Source organism: Mirounga leonina, unplaced genomic scaffold (assembly GCF_011800145.1).
Source record: "Mirounga leonina isolate KUSES-001 unplaced genomic scaffold, KU_Mleo_1.0 Mir_126, whole genome shotgun sequence".
NCBI lineage: Eukaryota > Metazoa > Chordata > Mammalia > Carnivora > Phocidae > Mirounga > Mirounga leonina.
Window position 1 is genome coordinate 31,410,535 of NW_023270314.1, and position 12,072 is coordinate 31,422,606.

At 41.6% G+C, this 12,072-nt stretch overlaps 1 protein-coding gene across 2 annotated transcripts in view; it reads right to left on the reverse strand.

Moving 5' to 3' along the window:
- Nucleotides 1-1,839: 1,839 nt before the first annotated feature.
- ANO6 (anoctamin 6) overlaps nt 1,840-12,072 on the reverse strand; it is a 184,740-nt gene continuing 174,507 nt past the window's right edge. For both annotated transcript variants that reach the window (XM_035002827.1, XM_035002826.1), the window contains 3 exons: nt 10,709-10,911; nt 9,340-9,445; nt 1,840-4,400 (listed from right to left, as the gene is read on the reverse strand). In XM_035002827.1, coding sequence (XP_034858718.1) covers nt 4,194-4,400; nt 9,340-9,445; nt 10,709-10,911 — 516 coding nt within the window. In that variant the 3' untranslated portion in view covers nt 1,840-4,193. The remainder of the gene's footprint in view (nt 4,401-9,339; nt 9,446-10,708; nt 10,912-12,072) is intronic.

Here is a 12,072-nt window from a genome sequence, read left to right on the forward strand (position 1 = left end):
TATATACTCTATTCTTACAATAAAGTAAGCCAGAGAAAATGTTAAAATCATAAGGAAGTGAAAATACATTTATAGTACTGTATTTATTAAAATTTTATTATAAAAAAATCTGTGTAGAGGCACCTGGGTGGCTCAGTTGGTTTAGTGACCAGCTCTTGATCTCGGCTCTGGTCATGATCTCAGAGTCCTGAGATCAAGCCCCGTGTCAGGCTCTGTGCTCAGCGTGGTCCGCTTGTGCTCTCTCTGCTCCTCCCCCTGCTAGCATGAGCTCTCTCAAATAAACAAAATCTTAAAAAAAAAAAAAAAAAATCTGTGTATAAGTGGACCTGTGATGTTCAAACAGGTGTTATTGTAGGGTCAGCTGTATTAGCTCATCATTCCCTGCAAATGAGAGGGGGTATTTAGCTTAAATGAAATTCTGATCAGTCCTTTGCTGGACTTAAAAGGCTTGAAAGTAAGAATAACATTAGTACTGGCCCCGAGGGTATCACATAAGGATCAGAAAAGGCTTCTTGCCGTTGGTCCAGTTATGGATTATATTCGATTTAGAGTTTTTTTAGAAGCCTAATGAGATCTAAGCTGGCAAAAAATAAAACAGAAAAAAAAAAAACCCACAAAAAACCCTCCCCGCAAATCCCCAAAACAAAACAAGAGTTAAAATCTGGATATGTTGTCCAGGATAAAAAGGTTGATTTTTTGAGATTTTGCTTTATCTTCTTCTCCATAATTTCCCTTTTCTGTACCCAGCACCACAGAAGGTTCAAACAGAGCCTTTCTGGGATTACAGACTTGCCCTCTCTGGGTGACTGTCCCCTGCAATCACGGTTTAGCATGCAGAAGCCAACTTTATGCAGTTGTAAAGTGCCTCTCCCTCCTCACTGATGCAGCCTGGCTCCGGCTCAGCGGGTGTGGTGAGCAGAGGTGGGCTGGTTTTCAGCTCCCACCTGCTCTCCGGGCTTGGTGCCCTCGGCAGGGCTCAACCCAACAACTGGTTTTTAGCAGCCCTGGCTGAAACCCCACACTGAGTTTTTCTCGGAAAAATCATGTTTCAAAGTAAGTGTAGGCTGTGAAAAATATAATTTTAGAGATCATCTACACAAAAGCACACAATTTGTTATATGAATGATATATAATTGATAAATAGCATATATATATATGCTCTCCTTAAAAACATGAAGACAAATAGAGTAGACCAGTGTTGTTTTGAAAAATGAATTTATTAAAATGCTCATAATTATAAAAGAATATTAAAATGCACAAATTCACAAAACATTACAAACTTTACATCTTATGCCGCAGTGTATGAAAGCATCGTGAATATTTCCGTTCTAGTTTAGTTAAGCTGCTCAAACATTTTAACTTTTCAAACATCTTATAATATGCACAATGAGGAAATGGTACAAGAAGTGTTTCAATAGCAGAGCTCATTCTGCCCCCCATAGTGAACTAATGTTTTCTGAAATTCCAGATGCACGCACGGGTAATTAAAAGGCAAGGCCTTTGGTGACAGTTTACAAGATGGCCTTGTTTAGTTTTCAAACAAAAATGATAGCATTCCCTTTCTATCGACACACCTGAAATATGTGAGGGATAGTTAAAGAAAAATCTCCTGAGTATTTTGGTCTAATGCTTCAATCTGCTAAAATTCACAGGCATTACAAAAGGATAGAAAACTCAAAGTTCTCTAGTGGTTCACACCGGGCAGGCGGAGGGCCAGATTCTCCTCTCATGGGGGCACCGCCACACCCACCCTTTTTCCTGGGGTGCTGCTTCTGCACTCATATCCCGATCCGGCCCGTGCCCGCCTGCACACGCAGCCCCGCATTTTTCATCGCCGCCGCCCAGTCAGCACTGGAGTTACGTGAACGCTGTCCGTGTCACAGGGGAGCCTGGCTCCCTACTCCTTCGCTGTTTGGGGAATACCGGCATGTCATGCATCGGATTTTCTGCCTTTATAAATGTAGAGCTTTCCCCCCTCCTGGCCACAAAAGCACACTGTAAACTATGAAGATGATTTGTGAAAGATGATTTATGAAGATGTAAATGCACAATTCTTTTAAAGTTGTATCGTATATACAAGGAGATAAGGCAAGAACGTTTCCTTTTCTGGGCTCCCATAAACAGTGAGTACTCGCCAAATCCAACACGAGGAGATAGTCCTAGGCTTCGGAGAAGAGCAGAGGTGAGAGGAGGGGAAGTGACACCCCACTGCTAGGAGCAGTGTCACAGTTGAGCAGGGGAAGGACCAGACGCACCCGGGCTGGGCTGTGCGGACTGAGCAGCTGCAGGAAACTCCTTCCTTACTCCCTGTGCAGTCAGAGCTCGTGTGGCTTGTTGGGAGCGCTCTGTTCCCATTGTTCATGTGACCAAGAAAGTTGGTGAAATGTTGCCCCTGATCCACTGGGACAATTCAGAAGCCCAGAATACTGCTTTGATGGATCCTACGTAAATACTATTTTTGTTGTTCGTTTTTTAAACATTCACGGCATGCGTGCAGAACTGTGACCTTGAGTGAAGCTGCTCTCTTACAAGCAGCCTCTGAATCTGCTCATGAAACAGCTTTCCTTTCCCTTTGCTGCTCGGATTCTGAGTGGCTTGGCTTCCATGGCACCTGGGCGTTTAGCAGCACCGCAGTGGGTGGTGGCCCACCTAGCAAGAACCCAGGGCCAGACCCCTCTCCTGCACCTAGCGCTGCCCTGGTGCCAGTCAAGGGTGAGCGGTGCAGGCCCCGGCTCTTCTCCAGAGCCCACCAGAGGGCCTTGCACCCGCAAGGCAGTAAAGCGCAGTAAAGACTGCTGAGCTGAACACACTGAAGGCAAGATATGCGTGGCAAAGGCATTCAGCAGGAAGTCAGGGAGGCTGGAAGCGCAAATCAAAACCAGTCTCTTTTCTGAACTGGGAGTGATCTGGGTCTGCTCCTGTCTGCCTCCACTTCCCCCACCACTGCTCCCACCCAGCCCTTGGTGCATGCAAGTTACGAAGTTGCTGGGCTGGGAACAGGGAATGGAGGATGTGGGGAACCACCCTGACCATGGCAGATGCCTTGGTATGTTGATCACTTGGATGGCAGGACCCCTGCCGGAAAGGCACGCCCCACACGGCCTCACAGAGCACTTGCTGTTCTCTTAAGCACGCACAGCACTGGCCTGCCACACTGGCTAGACAGTGAGCCGTTCCCAGTGGCGCTTGTGGGCTCTAATGCTCTCCCTCCTGGATCTGAGGAGTCACCGACAACTGGTGGGAAACGGATGGGCTTATCTTTCCAGACCATTACACTGATAAAAATGTAACTTTAGTCCCTTGATTTCAGTTTCTTCCCAAGAAACTATATATATTTAGAAGAGGTAAATTATCCTGATCAATAGGAGTTAAAATTCTATTTGAATCTGTAACTTTCCCCGCTTTTGTCATCTTACTCCCTTGAGATTTGCAAAGCAGTCAACATTGATTAGGCACAGAAGATTCTAGGAGTGCTCCTAGAAGATAAAAGGTGTCACTGTGGATTAGTACAAATACACTTCAGGACCTTGCTATCTTTATTCCAATCCATTAAGAGTATTTCTTTGAGATCGGAAAGACAGGCCAAAATGAGGACTGAAACCATTTCCTCTTATTAAGTGAGGTTTCATTTTCTGTAGGGATGTGCTAATACACCTAAATACTGTGAATTCTTGGGTCTATTTGCCACTGAATACACCATTCAAACTGAATTCTGAGTTAGCTATTTTTAATCACACAAAAGCTAGCATGTCTGTCTAGTCTTAGGGAAAGCTAACTCTGGGACAGATCTGGCGAAGTGAAGAAATGAAACATTGCCTAAAAGGGGAGCATGTGCTTGAGAACAGAAAGGAATGAAAATAAGCAAATGGAGGGACAAAAATCCATTCTGCTTTGGAAGGGGCAGTTTTTAAGCACACTACGAGACACTTTCTGTGTTACAGAAATTCCAATTTATCAAAAAAGTAATATTTCTGGTTTTCCAGGTGATTAGTTTTATGCACTTCTTGATCTAAGTTTTACATTTCCCAGGTCCTGCGTGGCTGGCTGAAACGGAAAAATCCTCTCTATGAAAATGGCTAATAGCGAAGACTCCTATTTGCCAAAGTGTTTTAACTTAAACATTCTCATTAGTGATTCATAATATATTTTGACAGAGTTAAATTCTGTAAAGTGCTTCTCAGAACATAAAGCTCTTATTCTAATTTTGGTCGTAAATTGTTATCTACCACTTCCCCCATCCTCTTAGCTATGACCCCCATATTTTTTGTCATATCTTTGAGGTGATTCTCACGAAGAAGCTTTTGGGTTAAGTATTTTTCTCTCCTGATCTTGCTCTTCGTGTTTTTTGATACATCTGGGATGGTATAGGATACAAAAAATTTCACAGAGTAGATGAGATGCTGTGGGAGAGAAGAAGAAAGATGTCAATCAAAAAGAAATGGAGGGGAACACAGAGTTGCTTTGTTTTTTTGTTTTTTCTTTTTGCTAGTCATCCTAGCAATAGATCTGGACAAGGCAGTGGGCATTCTACATATACAACCAGTCTCTCCTACACCATGTGGGTCTGCCAAGGAGCTACATTTTGTTACTTTGAAAATTTCAAGAATACTATTTGATATGTAGAAAAGAATGGATCTAATATCTATAACACTCACCCTGACAATGCTGTAGTATTTTTGTGTATGTGTTCCTTTCCTATCTCATTTCCAGGCCTCTTCCCCCAAAGGTTAGCACTATATCCTATCTGTGTGAGTCTATCTGTATCATTTTATTTTTAGAAATCAAGTTTAACAAGATATGTATATAGCCCCAAATAATATATTATTTAGTCTCGCTTGATTTGAGCTTTGTAAAAAAGTATGATACTGTATATGGTCTTTCGAAAATTACTTAAAAGAGATTTATTTATTTACTAGAGAGCGAGTGCAGGAGGGAGAGAAGGAGAGAGAATCTCAAGCAGACTCCACGCTGAGCACAGAGCCCAACATGGGCTCGATCCCATGACTGCAAGAGATCATGAGCTGAGTTGGATGCTCAACTGACTGTGCCACCCAGGTGACCCTGAAAATTACTTTTTTCATTCAAAACTAGTTTCTAATCCACCAATGTTACTGTGCATAACTGTAGTCCGTTCATTATCAATTCTGTATAATAGTCTGTCTGCACACACTGTAATTTATCCATTCCATTGTTTCTAGTGTTTGTATTAGAAACAATGATGTTGAGAGTGTTTTTGGACTTGGATTCTGGAGGACATCTGTGAGAGTTTCTCAAGGGGATGACCCAGAAGTGGAACTGCCAAGACTCTGTTAAATGAATATTCAAATTTCCAAGATGGTGCCAAAGTATTTCCCAAAGTAGTTAAACCAGCTTCCACGCGCACGAGCAGCGTGTGATGGTTTCAGAGGCTCTGCATTCTTGCCAGCACTTGTGGTCATCAATTCTTTTTTTTTCCACCAACATAGTGATTATGAAATGGATTTTCATTTTGGCCTTACATTTCTGATGACTAACGATGCTGAACACATTTTTATTTGTTCATTATTCAAAAGTCTCTGACCTACCGAGGAGATAGGTAATATACAATAAACATCATTAAAAACCAATAAATTGTACACAGTGTTCACATGATAAGAGCATGGAGAAAGCAGTAAAGCAGAGCAGGAGTTTGTGTTAGGTGGGAGGCCAGTTTCAGGTAGATTTTGTACAGATTAGCCTGGCATGCCTCACTGAGCCAAGGCTTTATGCAGGTGAGGGAACTCGCCGTGCAGAAATCAGGAGGAAAGGCATGCGAGGCAGAAGGAAGAGCCACTACAGAGGCTCGGTGGCGGAAGCCTGCCGGCTGTACATCAGGAGCGACAGAGCTGGAGGGACATGAGTGAGGAGGAGAGCAGGGACGAGAGAGAGGTAACAGAGCATGGCTAGAGCGTGTCAGGCCTTGCCCGGCTCTGAATGAGATGTGAAGACAACTGGGAGCCCAGTCAGGAGCCTGTGGCCCTAATTCAGGCAAGAAATGATGGTGACTCCAACCCGGCTCTAGCAACAGAGCTCGTAAGAAGGGTCAGATCTGCAATGTACTGTCAAAGGAAAAGCCAACAGCACTGCATGTGGGGTAAGTGTGTGTGGGGGGGGGTCCTCCAAGAATTTTGCCCTTAACCAGTGGGGTAAATGCCAACTGCCATGACTGAGAGGGGGCAGACCCACCGTGGGTGCAGCATTTAGGGCAGCACAGAGAGGAGAACATTGCAAGTGGACTGAAGAAAATATGGGCATTTGGGGCAGTAGATTTATCTGTTAGCTCTCCAAGCAGAAAGGTCAAGTAGGCAGTTGGATTCATGGGTTGAGTTCAGGAGAGCGGTGTTCTGGAGGTAAATATGTTGTGAATCACTGGCATATAGATGGCATTTAAAGCCAACGGACTGCATGAGATCACCAAAGCTGTGAGGAGAGAGAGAAGAGAGAAAAGGGACTAGCAAAGAAATGAAGAAGGAACTGCCTAGTGACGTAAGAGAAAAGGGGGAAAATTTTTTTTTTTTCCTGGGAGCCAAGTGAGGAGGAACTCCTAGAAGGAGTGATGAGCTGTGTCAAATGCTTCTGATAAGTTAGGTAATGTGAGGTGGAGAATATTTGAGATGACAGAGAGAGTGGATCTGAATGATGGAAATTATAAAGAGGCAAAAGTTGATGTAGGAAAGAGAGGTTTGTTTTTCCCCATCTATATTTATAGATGTGGACTTTGTTATGCCACCCTTGCATTTCTGGGATAAACCAATGTGGTCTGATGTCATCTTTAAAAAATATATTGCTAGATTCAATCGGCACATTTTAGAAAGATCCTTGCATCAATGTAACGAAGGAGACTGGCTTATAATTTTCCTCTTTCTATTCCTGTGTGATTTTTAGGATCTAAAAAGGAGTTGGAGAGCGTTTCCTTTTTCTGATCTCTGGAGGTAACTAAAATGATCTGTTCTAGAAAGTATGGCATCACTCTCCTACAAAACCATATGGGCTGGCATTTTCTTTATGGAAAGATTTTTCAATTACTCAAAATTTTGCTATAATTCTAGGTTTAGAGTTCCCTTCTTTAGCATTTTGGAAGCTATTTGACTACTCTCTTCTGGCTTCCATGCTGCTGTTAAAGTCTACTCTCATTTCAATTTTAATTTTCTTTATCAGTCATCTGTCCTTTTTCTCTGGTTACTTTTAAGATCTTATCTTTGACGAGCTGCACTTTTGTCACAATCTGCGTAAGCATGGATTTCTTTATTCTGCCTGATGTTTGCTGTGCTTTCTGCTCTGTGAACAGAGCCCTTTCATTTCTTTGGGAAGAATTTTAGCCATTAACTCTTCAAATATTGCCTCTCTAGTATCCTTTTCCTTCTGTGAATTTTTTGAAAATTCCATAATTTTTTTCATATTTTCCACTTTCTTCTCTCCCTGTGACGTGCTGGGAGTAATTTTTTTCAGACCTATGTCCCAATTCATTCATTCTTGCTTCAGACTTCTGTTTAATCCATATGCTTTTTCATTTCAATGACTATGTATTTTTCAAAATTACCTTGTAATTTTTGTTATTGTTTGTTCATTTATGAATCACTCATTTTTTGTTTAAATTTTCATACAGATTGAATTTATATTCCTAACATGATAATGCATGCTCTTGAAGTTATTGAAGGTCCAAATTATTATTTTTTCCCCCTGAATCTCACCTGTGGTTTTTCTCATTTCCCCTTATTATTGTTGATCTTTGGAAGCTCATACCTGATTATTTCAATCTGAGAAAAAAATGTGGTCTAAACCGAGGACACCTTTTCTCCAGGGAATATATGCATTTCCTTCTGCTCTGAGACAATTTTAGCTCTTTTGGGGGCCCCTGGCTGAATCCAAGAGTCTCAAGCTCAGCTGGTCCACCTCACTGCTGACCTGCTGCTTGGTGCCCTTGAGCCTTTAGAGGGAGGTGCTGATGACCGCACTCGTCCTCAGAGTGCCCCTGCGCTTCAGGGGGGTGCTAACTGCTCTAGGTTAGCCATCACCTTTCTGCCCCCTCTTTGTAGGTTCTCCTCCCTTCCAGTGAGCTCAAAAATGAAATTATATTTTAAGCTGATTCTGAATGCTGTGTAGTGAAATGGCCCCTCAGGATCTGGTCCACCACGGTATCAGAAGCAGAAGTTGAAATACTTTGGCAACTACATATCTGAATATAAACCAGTGATTCTTGCTGACGGATCAGATACTCCAGGAATCCACTGATGATGGGGAGCTAATGACAACTTGTTTCTTCTTCTGTTAATGTTTGGTAGCTATTAAAAAAAAAAAAAAAATCCTAGGAAAATGCTCAAAGCCAGGCAGCCTATCCCACCTTTTTCTTGCTAACAGATCCTCATTTTGTTCAGAGCAAACCCAATTCCCTGCCTCTGGGCCTACTCTGTCGCTCGGAGGAGCCGTGTGCTCTGGTGCTACCCAAGGTGATGCAGGCGGCCGTCTGCCCTGGAGGATTCTGGCAAAACGTTTTCTCTCCTGACAAAAAGGAACGGGTATGGCGAGCATCCCCTTCCTGTCTGGACCCGACATGTGCTCTATCTGGAGTTGTAGCGCTCCCATGGCAACCACACATGACACCCCGAGAGAGGGAGAGAAAGAGAACCTAGAGAATCGGAGATCCGGTCCTCATGTCAGCGAGCTGGTCTTGACTCGGGAGCAACCACCTACTTCTCGTGAGCAAAATCCATCTTTGTTTCTTTAAGCCCCTATCGATGGGTTTTGTGTTTTCTGCGGCGAAGTGCAATCCTAACTGACCACACCCATCGAGCAACTTCTGAGGCTTCGTGGTTTGGTAGCAGTTATTCCCTCCGTGTCACAAGTAAAGCTGGTTAGATCAGTTTCAAATTTATCACTGCCATAGGCATTTTTAAGAGCTTAAAAAACTATTCTAAGAGGTATATTATGAAAATGTAATAAAAATACTTAATAATAATACAAATAAAACTAGGACAGCAATAACAGTCTCTCGGGCAGAGATCACATCTTTGTGATCTTCGGTAAGCCCCTTCACAGTCTAGCATGCTGCCCGGCGCCCCAAATTTCTCAAAAAGGCACTCAATACCACAGTGAGAGGCACTGAATCGCCCCCAGCACACAACATGCTTTCACCTTTTCAAGCAGATAACCCATTTCATTAATGAGAGCATTATGGGTATGCCCATGTTAAATGTGATTAACAGGTAATTTACTAGCAAGAGAAAAGAATGTATTTTAAGTCAGAGCTGGCAACACTTATTGCTAATAAAAGGTCTGCAAATCTACTGCCTTATGAACTCTTTCACAGTATACTTCTCCTACCTCCATGACAATGATGAAAGCCAGCTTGGCTGCGATCACATGCCAGTAGTAGATGTTGTGTTTATACTGTTGTTCGTGTCCAGGTGGGTTCCGGAAATCACGGTACCTGGAAACAAACCAGAGGGCTATCAGGAGATTCTTTCTGATTAAGTACTGTAAGCAAGGGCCCCTTTCAAAAGATGTCATAATTAATGCAATGCTTTTTAAAACTGGACATCCTGTAAGTTTTCTCCAAGAGTTTAATTTGGCTACAAAATCCTGAAATAATGACTCCAGTAATACTTGACTGAACATAAAATAGGAAGATGATGGTAATGACACATTCCATACGTGTAAACACAAAAGTATTAAAAAAAATTTTTTTTGTCAGTTTTATTCCTGCTTTCTCAAAAGAGTATTAACACTAGAACAATGTAGCGTATTTTCAGGAACAGGCTTATAAATTTATTTATATAGTGGTATCCTCAGGCTTCACTCAAGTTATGGGTTATCTCTCCCTGTAGAGAGTAATGCCCATGTGCTCGTTATAATATAATCAATCTGATTTCCGTATGAGATATCATGTGCTACTGCTCTGAGTATATATCGCCCTCAGGTAGCCCATCTCAGCCTGTAACCTATCAGGCCTGGAAGAGTTTAACTACTCTTTAGAATTATGGCAAGTAAGAGTAAGAAGACTCAATGTGGAATTCCAAAGAGGCTCTAGAAACATTTATTTGGGGCTTATTTCTGGTTTCTTGGTTGTGTTGCTGAGAATCTGAACCACAGAAGGGTTTGAGGAGTTGAACTAAATGAGATTTAAATCCTCCTTTAGGGTTAAGACTCTGATTAGGTCATAGTTTTTTGTTTTTTTTTTATAGTCAACAAACTTCATCAAGTAGTGATTTACTTGATGTTTACTGTCCACAGTTGACCTTACCAGCCATTACAATCAATGCAGAGAGTCCTTAAGGAATGCTTTTGAGAATACTGCTAGGTGAGCCTGAGGTCTTTACATTTCTCATCTTTGTATTTTTGGAGAGAGAGTGCTACTTTGTTGTCACTCAGTACATCAGGTTGTGCTCGAATTAACAGATTAGTCATTACAACCGAATTAACTTGTTTTTTGGACCTCCTTGAGTTTCTTCGTTTCTAAGATACAAACAAGACTTTTCTCCTGGATCAGTCTCCCTGCAACCATTTGAACCCCCATCTTTAAATCATGCTTTATGGTTTGATTTGTAAATTCTGACCCCAGTCTGTATTAAGTTTGGCTAAAAAGAAACCTAGGGGAAGAAAAAATGTCTCCAGCCATTTTATTTAGAATTACATGACAATAAAAGTCCTTTAAAAGATGAAATGCATTTTCAAACATGTAAGCGGAACTTGCCTGCATGTGGTAGGGATGACAACCTTAGGGTCTGGATTTCCCTTGCTTTGATTTTTGAAGTCTGACACCTTGAAAATGGAGAGAGTACTGTTGATGTATCCTTCCATGGTGTAATGGGTGTGGTTCCCATAGGGAGGGACAGAGAAGGACCAGTAATACACCAGGCGGGGGATCATGTCTGACGTGAAAGCAATGATCATGGCCTATATGGGGAGGAAAACAGGAAGGGGGCATTAATTTAGAGCCTTTATAGCTATGGTTAACAAACACACCAGAATTGTGTGTTCATCAGTTGACTTTTCTTAATGAAAGATTCAGAAACTTTAATCCTTTCCTGTCAAATGGATATAGATAGTGAATGTCCTAAAGTCTTTGAGCAGCTGCTTTAAAGAACAGTTACTTCCTCTTGATCTTCAGTTCACCTAAGGGCTGTCCAGAAGTCCATCTGCAGTTGAAAAGCAAAGGCTTGCAAGTTGCCTATTATGTTTCTTAAGTACAGTAAGAATAATTGTAGACCAGGGTATCCTGGATTAACTCAAGTTGCTTGCATATATTGTTATATAAATTAGATTTTCAAAAATTAGAATATTATACAACTCAATCAACCTTGGAAATCTACTTGATATAATTTATTGATTGATTTGACAGAGAGAGCGAGAGCGGGAACACAAGCAGGGGGAGTGGGAGAGGGAGAAGCAGGCTTCCCGCCGAGCAGGGAGCCCGATGCGGGGCTCGATCCCAGGACCCCGGGATCATGACCTGAGCTGAAGGCAGACTTTTAATGACTGAGCCACCCAGGTGCCCTACTTGATATAATTTTAATCTTTCTTTTATGATTTAGAAGGCCCTTTTTCATAAGTAATATTAGGGTCAATATTATGAAAATAATTTGGCCTTTCTTAAATCCTTTGTAGAGTTTACAATAGATATAAAACTGATTTTGAAATATCTGCCTCTTAAAATAGAATATAAATTGCATAAAATAGATTTTCCTTAGTCTAATAGTGGCCTTCAAATTCATACTTTTTTCCCTAGAGTATCCTGACTTACTTATACATGTCAACCCATAGTCTGTCTGACTTTAAACTCTCAGTATATACTTGCATATGTTGCTTCATTAGAGAGCAAGAATTTATTAATTTTAAAATGTAGGTAGCAAGAAACTATATGGGGTTGCTGCATTCATACAGTCAAGTGTATGCCTGTTTTATTAGATCTAGTGTCTAAGCCTCTAAACTTCAGAAAGACTAACTGAACAAAGTTTAGTGTGATCCCAGATTAAAGGAATAAACTGAGATTAATTTTTAACCTGGGTCTGTGTCAGGCAGACCTCTATCAGGACATAAAGCTATTATGAATTACAT